Consider the following 14,981-nt stretch of genomic DNA (forward strand, 5'->3'; position numbering starts at 1 on the left):
CCCATCCCTGATACATTTAGGTTTTTTTTCTCTCTCTCTGTATTGCACCTCCCTGCGTTCCACCGGATATCGATCATCAGGAGCTGAGCCTCTCCACAACTTTGTATGCGCAGGCCGGTCATGTGATTCCACCACGCTACTTGCATCAGTCTTTGCAAACTCACCACCCTTTCCCTGGCCTCCTCTCTCCTCCCCTTCCTTCCTCTAACGGCCACACACAGTCCGCTCACAGACACACACCATCTCCGAGAGACACACACAGTTCCAGACTACTGGAAAGCCTAATGCCTGGGTATCGGTGAGTGGGGAGACCGGAGGAGGGAGAGGGCTGCGCACTTTTGATGACTCCGGTAGGGTGTGCTGCGACGGTGCGGGAGGTACTTCACATGTCTGACCCCGGGAGTGTGATGGGATAATATTTAAGGACCTTCGCTGGTTATTCGAACCAGAGACTGCGTGTTTGGACGTTGAGGACGGAGCTTCACTCGGTGTGCGACCCCGGAGTGTGTGTTGAAACAATATGGAGGGTGTTGCACACTGTGTATGATCCCGGGGGTGTGTGATGGATCGTTGCGGAGGGAGCGTTACTCAGTGTCTGTTTCCAGGAGTGTGTGAACGGATTGTATGGAGGGATTCTCACTCTGTCTGTGACTCCTGGCCATGGGTCAGTGGATTTCGGCGTTTAAACAGACTCCATTCAGAGACAGGGAGCAAGCAAATGGCGCCTCACACGTTCTGCTCCAACGGCTGAATCTGAACACCCTTTCTGTGGCCCCACTCTCCTCCCCTTCCTTCCTCTTTTCACAGCACACCATTCCTTCTCTATGATTCTTTTTTATTTGTAATACATTTTTATTGAAGAAAAGTCACTGTACAGAATAATAATGGATTACAATTTCCTCCATTTTGCTTTTGTATCTTACCCCTAAAGAAAACTCCCCTCACCCGCCCTCCCCGGACATACAATTGCAGCTAATGTACTTACAATACAACCCTTCACAAACACAAGTATGGACATTTCACAGCCATACCCCCACACTACTTCATGACGAAGTCCCACACACATCTACAACATCTCAGATGATCCAGAATACACTCATATTACAATTCATCAACCACCCTGTGAGGTAAACCATATGCGTGTTAAAAGGGAAGCAACTTCCCAAGTACAATCAAATGCCCTCAACTGTGAGGTAATTCCTTAAGACTCCCAAAATATGACAAGTGAGACCCCCATTTCGAATAGAACTTTCTCACAGACTCCCTCAGAGTGAATTTAATCTTTTCTAATTTCAGAATAAAACATTGCGTCCTCTAACCAAGCAACAGCAGATGGGGGAGTGGCAGATTTCCAGACCAGCAAGATTCTCCTACGGGCCAAAAGCAATGTAAGTGAAATGATATCCGAGTTGTTTGTAATTAAACCGAAAACTTCATCTGCCTCAACAAATACAGCTATAAGTGGGCAAGGTCTCAATGTCACCCCCCGAAACCTCACTGATAATTTTAAAAACCAGTGCCCAGTAGCCATCAAGCCGAGGGCAAGATCAAAATGCATGCACTAAACCAGGCGGAGAGAAGGAACACCTGTCACAGCCAGCGTCTGTCCCAGGATATATGTCAGCACGCCTGGCTTTACTTAAATGTACAGTGTAAAACTTTAAATTGTATGAGCCCGAGTCTAGCACATGATGACGAGGAATGAACCCCATTTAGTGTTTTTGCCCAATATTCCTCAGCCGGATCTACACCAAGGTCATCCTCCCAGCTAGTCGTAGTTTTGTTTAGATCTTGAACTCCCAAATACATCAGCTGAGAGTATAGTACAGAGATCAGCCCTTTATTATTAAAGCTAAGAGTGAGTTTGTCCCACAACATAGCAGGTGGTACATCAGGCAAAGAGGGAATGTTTTCCTTGACAAAGTGGAGAATATGCAGGTATTGAAAAAAATGATTATGCGGAAGGCCATATTTACTGCACAGGTTATCAAAATTGTTGAATATATTTCCAGTGCAAAAATCCTTAATGCACATAAGGCCGTTGAAACCCATTGTCTAAAAACTGAATCGAGTGTGGAGGGAAGAAATAGATGGTTTCTATGAATGGGACCCAAAACTGAACTGATGTGAACGTATCGTGGCAGCGAAATTGATTAAAAATTTTGAGGGTGGATAACCCGACAGGGTCAGATGTGAATTGAGAGGATTTCAACAGGAATGTTCTATGACCCCTCCCCTAACACCTTGAAATAATGTAGTTGACTTAAGTGAAATAGAAAGAGGCTCAACTGCTATTGCAGAAAGATTCTATGATTCTTAAGTGAGTGAGTGAGCAGCTCGACGTCTTGGTCCATATATGTACCAATGAAATCGGTATGTATGGGAAGGTGGTTCTGCACAGTGTGGTCAGGGATTTAGCTATTAACTTGGAGGATCGGACCACCACCCGTCCCAGTGTGCCCAGACACAGGAAGACCATATAGTTCAGCACGTGGCTCCAGCTACGGTGCAGGTGGGAGGGATTCAAAATTCATTGTGTTTATTCCAAGGAACGTGGGATGTCTGCTGAAGAGATGGAAGACAGTTTACACATATAGACAATAGACAGCAGGTGCACGAGTAGGTCATTCGGCCCTTCTAGCCAGCACCGCCATATACTGTTATCATGGCTGATCATGCACAATCAGTACCCCGTTAATGCCCTCTCCCCATATACCTTGACCCAGCTATCTGTAAGAGCTCTATCTAACCTCTCTTGAAAGCATCAAGAAACTTCGCCCTCACTGCCTTTTGGGGCAGAGCATTCCACACATCCACCACTATCTGTGTGAAAAAGTTTTTCCACATCTCTGTTCTAAATGACCTACCCTTATTCTTAAACAGTGGCCTCTAGTTCTGGACTCACCCATCAGCGGGAACATGCTTCCTGCCTCCAGCGTGTCCAAACCCTTAAAAATCTTATATGTTTCAATCAGATCCCCTCTCATCATTCCAAATTCCAGTGTATACATGCCCAGTCGCACCAATCTTTTAACATATGACAGTCCCGCCATTCCGGGAATTAACCTTGTGTGCCTACTCTGCATTCCCTCAATAGGAATAATGTCCTTCCTCAAATTTGGAGTACAAAACTGCACACAATCCTCCAGATGGGGTCTCACCAGGGCTCTGTACATCTGCAGAAGGACCTCTTTACTCCTATACACAATTTATCTTGTTATAAAGGCCAGCATGTCATTACCTTTCTTCACAGCCTGCTGTACCTGCATGCTTGCTTTCATTGCCTGATGTACAAGAACACCTAGATCTCGTTGTACTTCCCCTTTTCCTAACTTGACTCAATTTAGATATTAATCAGCCTTCCTGTTCTTGCCACCTAAGTGGAAAACCTCACATTTATCCACATTAAACTGCATCTGCCATACATTCGCCCACTCACCTAACCTGTCCAAGTCACCCTGCATTCTCATAACATCGTCCTGGCATTTCACACTACCACCCAACTTTGTGTCATCGGCAAATTTGCTAATGTTACTTTCAATCCCTTCATCTAAATCATTAATGCATATTGTAAACAGCTGCGGTCCCAGCACCGAACATTGCGGTATCCCACTGGTCACAGCCTGCAATTCCGAAAGGGACACATTAATTGCTACTCTTTGTTTCCTGTCAACCAGCCAATTTTCAATCCATTTCAGTATTCTGCCCCCAATAACATGTGCTTTAATTTTGCCAAATTACCTCCTATGTGGGCTTTTATCAAAGGTTTTCTGAATGTCCAGTTACATTACATCCACTGGCTCTCCCTTGTCCATTTTTATAGTTACATTCTCAGAAAAATCCAGAAGATTAGTCAAGCATGATTTTCCCTTCGCAAATCCATGCTGACTCGGATTGATCCTTCTACTGCTATCCAAATGTGTCGTAATTTCCTCTTTTGTACTTGACTGCAGCATCTTTCCCACCGCAGACGTCAGGCTAACCTGTCTATAATTCCCTGTTTTCTCTCTCCCTCCTTTCTTGAAAAGTGGGACAACTTTAGCCACCAATCCGCAGGAACTGATACTGAATCTATTGAACATTGGAAAATGATTACCAATGCGTCCACTATTTCTAGAGCCACCTCCTTAAGTACCCTGGGATGCAGACCATTAGGTCCCGGGGACTAACACTAACCCTAACCCTAACCCTAACCCTATCCAACACCGTTTCTTGCCTAATATAAATTTCCTTCAGTTCATTCATTACCGTAGCTTCTGTGGTCACTATTACATCTGGGAGATTGTTTGTGTCTTCCCTAGTGAAGACAGATCCAAAGTACCTGCTCAACTCGTCTGCCATTTCCTTGTTCCCCATGATAACCTCACCCGTTTCTGTCTTCAATGGCCTAATTTTGGTCTTAACTGTTGTTTTTTTTTTTCTTTTCACATACCTAAAGAAGCTTTTATTATCTTCCTTCATATTCCTGACTACTTTGCCTTCGTACCTCATTTTTTCTTCTCCGAGAATTGTCTTTTTTGTTATTTTCTGGTGCTCTTTAAAAGCTTCCCAGTACTCCGGCTTCCCGCTCATCATTGCTATGTTATACTTCTTCTCTTTTATATTTATACTGTTTTTACTTCCCTCGTCAGCGATGGCCGCCCCTTACTCCCCTTAGGATCTTTCTTTCTCTTTGGAATGAACCGATCCTGCACCTTCTGCATTATTCCCAGAAATAACTGCCATTGTTGTTCCACTGTTTTCCCTGCTAGGGTATTGTTCCATTGAACTTTGTCCAACTCCTCCCCCATAGCTGCTGAGTTCACTTTCTTCATCTGTAATACTGACACATCCGATTCTCCCTTCTCCTCAAATTATAGTTTAAAATACATCATATTTTGGTCACTACCTCCTAATGGCTCCTTTACCTCGAATTCCCTGATCAAATCCGGTTCATTGCACAATTCTAAAACTAGAATTGACTTCTCCCTGGTAGGCTCCAGTACAAGTTGTTCTAATAATCCATCTGGGAGGCACTCCACAAACTCCTTTTCTTAGGGTCCAGTACCATTCTGATTCTCCCAGTCCACCTGCATGTTGACATCCCCCATGACAACTGTATCATTACCTTTGCGACATGCCAATTTTAACTCTTCGTTCAACTTACACCCTACATCCAGACTACTGTTTGGGGGCCTGTAGATAACTTGTATTAGGGTGTTTCTACCCTTCGAATTTCTCAATTCTATTCATACTGACTCTGCATCCCCTGTGGGCTTTGTGGGTGTAAATATAGAAACATAGAAAACTACAGCACAATCCAGACCCTTCGGCCCACAAAGTTGCGCTCAACATGTCCCTACCTTAGAAATTACTAGGCTTACACATAGCCCTCTATTTATCTAAGTTCCATGCACCTGTACAAAGGTCTCTTAAAAGAGCCTATTGTATCCGTCTCCACTACAATTGCCGGCAGCCCATTCCACACACTCACCACTCTCTGCGTATAACACTTACCCCTGACATCTTCTGTGTATCTAATCCCCAGCACCTTAACCCTGTGTCCTCTTGTGGCAACCATTTCAGCCCTGGGAAAAAGCCTCTGATTATCCACACTATCAATGCCTCTCATCATTTTATACACCGATATCAGGTGACATCTGATCCTCCGTCGCTCCAAGGAGAAAAGGCCAAGTTCCCTAAATCTGTTTTATTAAGACATGTTCCACATTCCAGGAAACTTCCTATATACTTCCTATAGTGAGGCAACCAGAACTGAGCACGGTCCTCCGAGTGGGGTCTGAACAGGGTCCCATAAGGCTGCAACATTATCTCTCTGCTCCTAAATTCAATCCCAGGATTGATGAAGGCCAATACATCAAATGCCTTCGTAACCACAGAGCCAACCTGCGCTGTTGCTTTGAGCTTCCTATGGATTCGGACCCCAAGATCTCTCTCATCCTCCATACTGCGAAGAGTCTGACCGATAAGACTTTATTCTGTCATCATATTTGACAGACCAAAATGAGCCACCTTACACTTATCTCGGATGAACACCATTTGTCACTTCTCAGCCCAGTTTTGCATCATATGAATGTCCCGCTGTAATGTCTGACAGCCCGCCACACTATCCCCAAAACATACCTGAGAAATACCTGATCTGCTACTGCGGCATGAGACAAGGCAGGTGTCAGAGTTTTATGCCAGGGTGCACATTGTATCTAGTGATCAGAAAGTCATTAGTTTCAAATAATTATTGGAAACGATAGGACGTTCCTCAGGTTTAGATTCTAAATTGGAACAAGGCGAAGTTTACCTTGGATCAGAAAGTATCTGGAATGTACGGATTTGAGAAGATGTTTTCCGGCAAAGGTGCTCTTGGTAACTTGGACCCCAAGCGGTGCTTACTTCGTTGTAGCCGGGAACGACCTGCACTGTGAATAGTGGGAAGTGTTGAAGGAGAGATGGATTTTGGTGTACAAGGCTGGGGAATAGAGGTACCCCTCCCTTTCCCTTCACTCTTCCCTCCCTTAAAAACATCTATGTCTCCGAACCGAATTCCCTCCCCATACTATTCTTCGCATGCGTCACCCCGTCCTCCCCTATGCCCCTCTCCATTTCCGTCTTCCCATACCTCCACTACCCACCTCAGTATATATGCACCTCACTCCGCAGCACCCCTCCCTCTCTGTGTTCAGAGGAATGTGTAATGAGGAAGGGGAATATTGGTGCCAGTTGTCACACCTCCTCCTTTCCACCGGATATTGACCTCTGGGTTCTGAATCTCTCCACAGCTCTGCGTGGACATCACTCCCTCTAGTGTCCGCTATATCACCAGCAATATATTTCCATTCCGGTCTCTGCTCTCCACAACCTCCCCCCGCCCCCCACATACATGCACAACCACATACTTCAGATACTGTGTGTGTGTGTGTGTGTGTGTGTGTGTGTGTGTGTGTGTGTGTGTGTGTGTGTCTGTGTGTGTGTGTGTGTGTGTGGTAGTTGTTGACAGCGGTTTGATGGCTCTGTTTAATGTTCTGTGGCTCAGAACGGAATGTGTGGGAGAGCAGAGGCGAGCTGTCCTGACAGGGGAATCGTTGATTAGGGTAACAAATGGAGGTTCTGTGGAGAGAACGAGAGTCCTGGACGGTATGTTGAAGGGACCCATGTTCTGTGTTGCGTAGTTTTCAATCAGGCTCGTACCGCACAGCCTGTCCTAGGCAAAGCCAGGCTGACTATTCCTAATCATATCATACCTCTCCAAATGTCCATAAATCTTGCATCTCAGGATCTTCTCCATCAACTTCCTAACCACTCAGTTAAGACTCACTGGTTTATAAATTCCTGGGCTATCTCTGCTCCCTTTCTTGAATAAAGGAACAATATTCGCAACTCTCCAATCCTCCCGAACCTATCCCGTCTCCATTGATGATGCAGAGATCATCGCCAGAGGCTCAGCAATCTCCTCTCTCGCCTGTCATTGTAGCCTGGAGCACATCTCATCCAGTCCCGGTGAATTATTCCTTAATCCTGCCCGCCAAGGCTTCAAATGGCCCCTTCTGGCCCTCCTAATTACCCTCTTAAGATCCTTCCTGCTAGCCTTACAATCTTGTAGATATTACCTAGCTTTCCGAAACTTTTGCAATTTTCTCTTTTCTTCTTGACAGAGTTTCGCCTCTCCCTGATCTCTTCCGAACGAGATCAGCTGACTTTTGTGGAACAATATCAGGAGATGAACAGGACCTGGAGCCAATATCGACTAAAATTCCTTGAATTATATTCGCCCCTTGAATCCAGGACAATCGCAAAATCCCTTCGGGACCTCTGCCAGGCCACCTGTCTCAGGAACATGTGCATCGTCAATCACAACAGCTCTATCCCCGAATGCAAATTATTCTGGCAACGTTGACCTGCAGGAAAGGTGAGGTAAAAGCCCCCATTCCCCCGCTCCTACCCGAGAGAGAGAGAGAGAGAGAGAGAGAGAGAGAGAGAGAGAGAGAGAGAGAGAGAGAGAGAGAGAGAGAGAGAGACAGACAGACAGACAGACAGAGACAGAGACAGAGACAGAGACAGAGAGGTCAAGAACCACTAGACCGTACGAACAAACAAGATCGGGGGCGGAAACCGTGCGGATCACCGTTCACATCGTCCCACCACACAGCCCCACCGTCAGGCCCAGAGTGACACACACCTGGGGTCAAGCACAGAATGAAACTTCCTCCTTACCGTCCCATAACACCCTCCTGTGGCCAGACAGCGAAGCTCCCTCCACAACCTGCTTGAACCCCATTCTCAAGGGAGAGACAGAGAGACACAGACAGAGAGAGGGGGAGAGACAGAGACAGAGAGAGACGTAGAGGAGAGAGACGGGCAAGGAGAGTTAGAGAGAGAGACAGGATTACTCAGTCTGTGATCTGGGTTATGTGTGTTGGGTCGGTGTAGTGAGCATCACATCTATTGTCTGACTCAGCAAGACTAATCTTCTGGGAGTTTATGAAGATCTATCAACGAAAATGGACAAGGGGAGTCAGTGGATGTACTGTACATGGACTTTCAGTAAGCCTTTGATAAGGTCCCACTCAGGAGATTAGTGGGCAAAATTAGAGCACATGGAATTGGGAGTAGAGTACAGACATGGGTAGAAAATTGTTTTTCTGACAGGAAACAAAGACTAGGGTTTAACGGGTCATTTTCAGAACGGCAGACAGTGACTAGTGGGGTACCGCAAGGCTCAGAGCTGGGACCGCAGCTATTTACAATTAACATTAATGATTCAGATGAAGGGATTTAGAGTAACATTAGTAAATTTGCAGATGACACAAAGCTGGGTGGCAGTGTGAAATATGAGGAGGGTGTTGGGAGAATGCAGGGTGATTAGGACAGGTTGCGTGACTGGGCAGATGCATAACAGATGCAGTTTAATGTGGATAAATGTGAGGTTATCCACTTTGGTGACAAGAACAGGAAGGCAAATTACTATCTGCATGGTGTCAAGTTAGGAAAAAAGGAAGTACAATGAGATCTAGATGTCCTTGTTTATCAGACATTGAAGGTAAGCTTGCTGGTACAGCAGGCAGTGAAGAAAGCTAATGGCATGATGACCTTCTTAACAAGGGGAGTTGAGTATAGGAGCAAAGAGGTCCTTCTGCAGTTGCACAGGGCCCTCGTGAGACCACACCTAGTGTATTGTGTTCAGTTTTGGCCTCCAAATTTGATGAAGGACATTCTTTCTATTGAGGGAGTGCAGCATATGTTCACGAAGTTGATTCCCGGGATTGCGGGACTGTCAGGTGTTGAAAGATTGGAGTACTGGACTTGTATACATTGGAATTCAGAAGGATGGGAGGGGATCTGATTGAAACATATATGATTATTAAGGGATTGGACACGCCAGAGGCCGGAAACATGTTCCCGATGATGGGGGCGTGCAGAACCAGAGGCCACAGTTTAAGGATTAGCCCATTTAGAACGGAGATCAGGAAAAAAAAAATAACCCAGTGAGTTGTGGCTCTATGGATTGTTTTGCCTCAGAAGGCAGTGGAGGCCAATTCTCTGTATGCGTTTAAGAAAGAGTTAGATAGAGCTCTTAAAGATAGCGCAGTCCAGGGATATTGGGAGAAGGTAGGAACAGGGTATTGATTGTGGATGTTCAGCCCTGATCACATTGAATGGCGGTGCTGGCTCGAGGGGACCAATGGCCTACTCCTGCACCTATTGTCTACTTCTAGAAGAATAGATTATAGGAGCAGGGGTATGATGTTAAAACTCTATAAGGCACCGGTAACAACTCACTTGGAGTGCTGTGTGCAGTTTTAGGCACCTTATTTCATTAAGGACGTGCTGACGTTGGAGAGGGTTCAGAGAAATTTCACTAGAATGAGTCCGGGAATGAGAGGGTAACATATGAGGAATGTTTGACTGCTCTTGGACTGTACTCCTTGGAGTTTAGAAGAATGAGGGGGGACCTCATAGAAACATTTCAAATGTTGAAAGGCATGGACAGAGTGGATGCGGCAAAGTTGTTTTCCATGGTGGGGGAGTCTATTACGAGAGGGCATGACTGAAGGATTGAAGTGCGCCCATTCAGAACAGAGAGGCGAAGAAATTCTTTTAGCCAGAGGGTGTTGAATCTCTGGAATTTGATGTCACAGGCGGCAGTGGAGGCCACGTCATTGGGTGTATTTAAGGCAGAGATTGGTAGGTATCTGAGTAGCCAGGGCATCAAAGGTTATGGTGAGAAGGCGGGGGAAGTGGGACTAAATTGGTGAATGGATCAGCTCATAATAAAATAGCGGAGCAGAATCGATGGGACGTATGGCCGACCTCTGCCCCTGAATCTTATGGTCTGAAGTGTATCCAGCTGCAGCTTCTAACACTCTGCGTTGAGGAGTTGGAAATGGAACTGGATGAACTCCGGGTCATTAGGGATGCCGAGGGTGTGATAGTGAGGACATATTAGAGAAAGTTACCCTGCAATGTAATTCTAAAACAATCGAAAACACTTCACTCCGTGTGCATAATTCCCTCACTCTGCAAAATCCCTCTGAACCCCGTCAAACGTTTTCCCCTACACTCATTCCCGTCACCGTCACACACTGTCTGCAATACACCACTCCCGTCTCCGTCACCCATCCCTCAGTTCCAAGCAACCCCGTCTCCGTGACCCAAACCCTCTTCTGCACACTTCGCCGTCTCCATCATCCCGTACGTACCCATCCGTCCCTTCCCCATCTCGGTGATACATTCCATGTGCTAAACACTCCCCATCTACGTCGTCCCTGCACTCTCCTCCCACTCCGTGACACAAGTAATTGTGCGCAGTATGAGGGAGAGATGATGGCTGGTGATAAATCTCCCCCGTACTTTGGATATCGATCACCAGGATCTGAATCTCTCCAGAACTCTGCATGCTCAGGCCGGTCATGTGCTTCCACACCACTTGCATCAGTGTTTGCATTCTCACCACCCTTTCCCTGACCTCCTCTCTCCTCCCCTTCCTTCCTCTAACGGCAGCACACAATCCGCTCACACACACACACCATCTCCGAGAGACACACACAATTCAAGACTACTGGAAAGCCGAAAGACTGGGTATTGGTGAGTGGAGAAACCGGAGGAGGAAGAGGGTTTATTACTTTTTCTCATTCTAGTGGAGTGTACTGCGGTGTTGCGGGAGGTACTTCACATGTCTGACTCCGGGAGAGAGATGAGATAATATTTGGGGAGCTTCGCTGGTTATCTGATCCTGGAAGAGTGTGTAGGGACGGTGTGGACGGAGCTTCACTCCGTCTATGACCCCGGAGTGTGTGTTGGGACAGTGTGGAGGGAGCTGCACTCTGTGTCTGACCCTGGCAGTGTGTGATGTGTCGTTGTGCAGGGAGCGTTATTCAGTGTATGTTTCCAGGAGTGTGCGATGCGATTGTATTGAGTGATTCTCGCTCTGTCTCTGACTCCTAGTCATGGGTCAGTGGATTTCGGCTTTTAAGCTGACTGCAAGCAAAGATAGGGAGCAAGAAAATGGTAACTCTCATGCTCTGCTCCAACGGCTGCAATTTAAACACCCTTTTGTGGCCCCACTCTCCGCCCCTTCCTTCCTCATTTTGCAGCACACCATTCCTTCTCTATGATTCTTAAGTGAGTGAGTGAGCAGCATATATGTACAAATGTAATCAGTATGTACGGGAAGGTGGTTTTGCAAAGTGAGGTCAGGGATTTAGCTATTAAATTAAAGGGCAGGACAACTACCCGTCCCAGTGTGTTCAGACATAGGAAGACCATACAGATTAGCACGTGGTGTAAGTGGGTGGGCTCCAAAATTTGGAATCATTGTATTTTTTTCCGAGGAAGGTGGGATCTATACAGAAGAGATGTAATACGGTTTACACCGGAACTGGAGGGGAACTGATATCCTAGCGGAAAGGTTTGTCAGTACTGTGTGTGAGAGTTTTTGGGATAGTTGGTGAACTCGAGTTGCAGGGGGATGGGATGCAGAGCTCCAGAGCAAATAGCGCAGTCGCTATGGAGACAGATGATGTTACGATCGCAGGAAAAGTCAGATGTCAAGAGATTAGACATAATGCGACTGGTGCCCTGAGCTCCGTATATTTCACTGCAGGACGCTTTAAAAAAGGCGGTTGAGCTCAAGGAATGAATCAATACTGTGAACTATGACATTGTAGCCATTGCTGAGAATTGGGTGTAGGAGGAACAAGCAGGAGAGCACGATATTTTGGGTTTCCCTATTTTTAGTCGTGGGAAAGAGGAAGGAATTAAAGGAGGAGGGGTGACATTACTAGGCTGAGAAAATGTCACCGCAGTGGACAGTCAGGACAGGAAAGACAATTCGTCTAAGTGAGGCTTTATGGGCGTAAGTGACGAATAAGAAATGTATGGCAATGTTACAACATAGAACATAGAATAGTACAGCACATTACAGTCCCTTCGGCCCACAATGCCGTGCCGACCCTTAAACCATGCCCCCATATAAACCCCCACCTTAAATTCCTCCATTTCCCTGACTAGTAGTCTCTTAAATTTCACTAGATAGATAGATAGATAGATAGATAGATAGATAGATAGATAGATAGATAGATAGATAGATAGATACTTTATTCATCCCCATGGGGAAATTCAACCTTTTTTCCAATGTCCCATACACTTGTGGAGCAAAAAAACTAATTACATACAATACTTAACTCAGTAAGAACTAACTCAAAAAGCATTAATATAGCTTAAAAAAGTTCTTAAGTCCTGGCAGTTGAATTGTAAAGCCTAATGGCATTGGGGAGTATTGACCTCTTCATCCTGTCTGAGAAGCATTGCATCGATAGTAACCTGTCGCTGAAACTGCTTCTCTGTCTCTGGATGGTGCTATGTAGAGGATGTTCAGGTTTTTCCATAATTGACCGTAGCCTACTCAGCGCCCTTCGCTCAGCCACCGATGTTAAACTCTCCAGTACTTTGCCCACGACAGAGCCCGCCTTCCTTACCAGCTTATTAAGACGTGAGGCGTCCCTCTTCTTAATGCTTCCTCCCCAACACGCCACCACAAGGAAGAGGGCGCTCTCCACAACTGACCTATAGAACATCTTCAGCATCTCACTGCAGACATTGAATGACGCCAACCTTCTAAGGAAGTTCAGTCGACTCTGTGCCTTCCTGCACAAGGCATCTGTGTTGGCAGTCCAGTCTAGCTTCTCGTCTAACTGTACTCCCAGATACTTGTAGGTCTTAACCTGCTCCACACATTCTCCATTAATGATCACTGGCTCCATATGAGGCCTAGATCTCCTAAAGTCCACCACCATCTCCTTGGTCTTGGTGATATTGAGACGCAGGTAGTTTGAGTTGCACCATATCACAAAGTCCTGTATCAGTTTCCTATACTCCTCCTCCTGTCCGTTCCTTACACACCCCACTATGGCCGTGTCATCAGCGAACTTCTGCACATGGCAGGACTCCGAGTTATATTGGAAGTCTGATGTGTACAGGGTGAACAGGACCGGAGAGAGTACGGTTCCCTGCGGCGCTCCTGTGCTGCTGACCACCGTGTCAGACCTACAGTCTCCCAACCGCACATACTGAGGTCTATCTGTCAAGTAATCCACTATCCAATCCACCATGTGAGAGTCTACTCCCATCTTCGTTAGTTTGTGCCTTAAGATCTTGGGCTGGATGGTGTTAAAGGCACTAGAGAAGTCAAGGAATGTGATCCTCACAGCACAACTGACCCCATCTAGGTGAGAGAGTGATTTGTGCAGCAAATACGTGATAGCATCCTGCACTCCCACCTTCTCCTTATACGCAAACTGAAGTGGATCCCGGGCGTGCCTGGTTTGTGGCCTCAGATTCTGTATTATCAGCCGCTCCATGGTCTTCATCACGTGCGACGTCAAGGCAACAGGTCTGAAGTCATTCAACACTAGTGTATCTGCCTCCACCACTGACTTAGGTAGTGCATTCCACGCACCAACCACTCTCTGAGTAAAAACATTCCTCTAATATCCCCCTTGAACTTCCAACCCCTTACCTTAAAGGCATGTCCTCTTATACTGAGCAGTGGTGCCCTGCGGAAGAGGCGCTGGCTATCCACTCTATCTATTCCTCCTAATATCTGGTATACCTCTATCATGTCTCCTTTCATCCTCCTTCTCTCCAAAGAGTAAAGCCCTAGTTCCCTTGATCTCTGATCATAATGCACACTCTCTAAACCAGGCAGCATCCTGGTAAATCTCCTCTGTTCCCTTTCCAGTGCTTCCATATCCTTTCTATTGTGAGGCAACTAGACTGGACACAATTCTCCAAGTGTGGCCTAACTAGGATTTTATAGTGCTGCATCTTTACATCGCCACTCTAAAACTCTATCTCTCGACTTATGAAAGCTAACACCCCATAGGCCATAACGCTCCATACCACCTTACACTTCTCCGAGGTGAACGTATCTGCCACTTTTCACTGGGAAATGAAGAATCAAGCGTATGCGTCCTATCGAAAGGACAGACAGGTGGGCAGAGGGGATGGGGTGGCTTTGCTGGTGAGGAATGTAATTCAGACCCTTGCGAGGTGTGACATAGAATCAGGAGATGTAGAGTCAGTATGGATAGAACTGAGAAGTTGTAAGGGCAATATGTCATTCCCTTTGTTCCTGATGTTTCTTGCATTGTCGTACACGCACTTTAGCCCTTCTACCTAACTACCTTTACACCTTTTATTCTGTTTCTCTTTCCTCAAAGGCTAGATCTGTCTTTACTCCATGCACTGTACTTGCAGCTCTCGCATGACCTTTATCCTTCTCCAATTCACCATCTGCTCTAACACTCTGGTTCTCCTCCCACCGCAAATCTAGTTTGAACCTGCCGGTGCAGCACCAGCAAACATTCCCGTAAGGATGTTAGTCCCCCACCAGTTCAGGTGCACACCGTCCCGATGGTACAAGTCCCACCTTCTCTGGGACAAGGCCCAATTGTCCAGAAACATGAAGCTATCCTTCCTGCACAAGCCCC

The 14,981-nt window shown here is 46.3% G+C and overlaps 1 protein-coding gene across 3 annotated transcripts in view; it reads left to right on the forward strand.

Annotated features, from left to right (window-relative positions):
- The first annotated feature begins 204 nt into the window (after window positions 1-204).
- The window catches only part of LOC140723744 (killer cell lectin-like receptor subfamily B member 1B allele C), a 53,408-nt gene continuing 38,631 nt past the window's right edge, over window positions 205-14,981 (forward strand). Inside the window, exons 1-3 of one of the 3 annotated variants that reach the window (XM_073038290.1) lie at window positions 205-298; window positions 1,297-1,388; window positions 7,647-7,900. In XM_073038290.1, the coding sequence (XP_072894391.1) occupies window positions 7,864-7,900 (37 nt within the window). In that variant the 5' untranslated portion in view covers window positions 205-298; window positions 1,297-1,388; window positions 7,647-7,863. Of the gene's footprint in view, window positions 351-1,296; window positions 1,389-7,646; window positions 7,901-10,992; window positions 11,077-14,981 lie in introns of those variants that run through there. The other 2 variants (XM_073038291.1, XM_073038292.1) reach the window with 2 other exon arrangements.

The sequence above is a fragment of the Hemitrygon akajei genome, unplaced genomic scaffold (genome assembly GCF_048418815.1).
Source record: "Hemitrygon akajei unplaced genomic scaffold, sHemAka1.3 Scf000132, whole genome shotgun sequence".
NCBI classification, from domain to species: Eukaryota; Metazoa; Chordata; class Chondrichthyes; order Myliobatiformes; family Dasyatidae; genus Hemitrygon; species Hemitrygon akajei.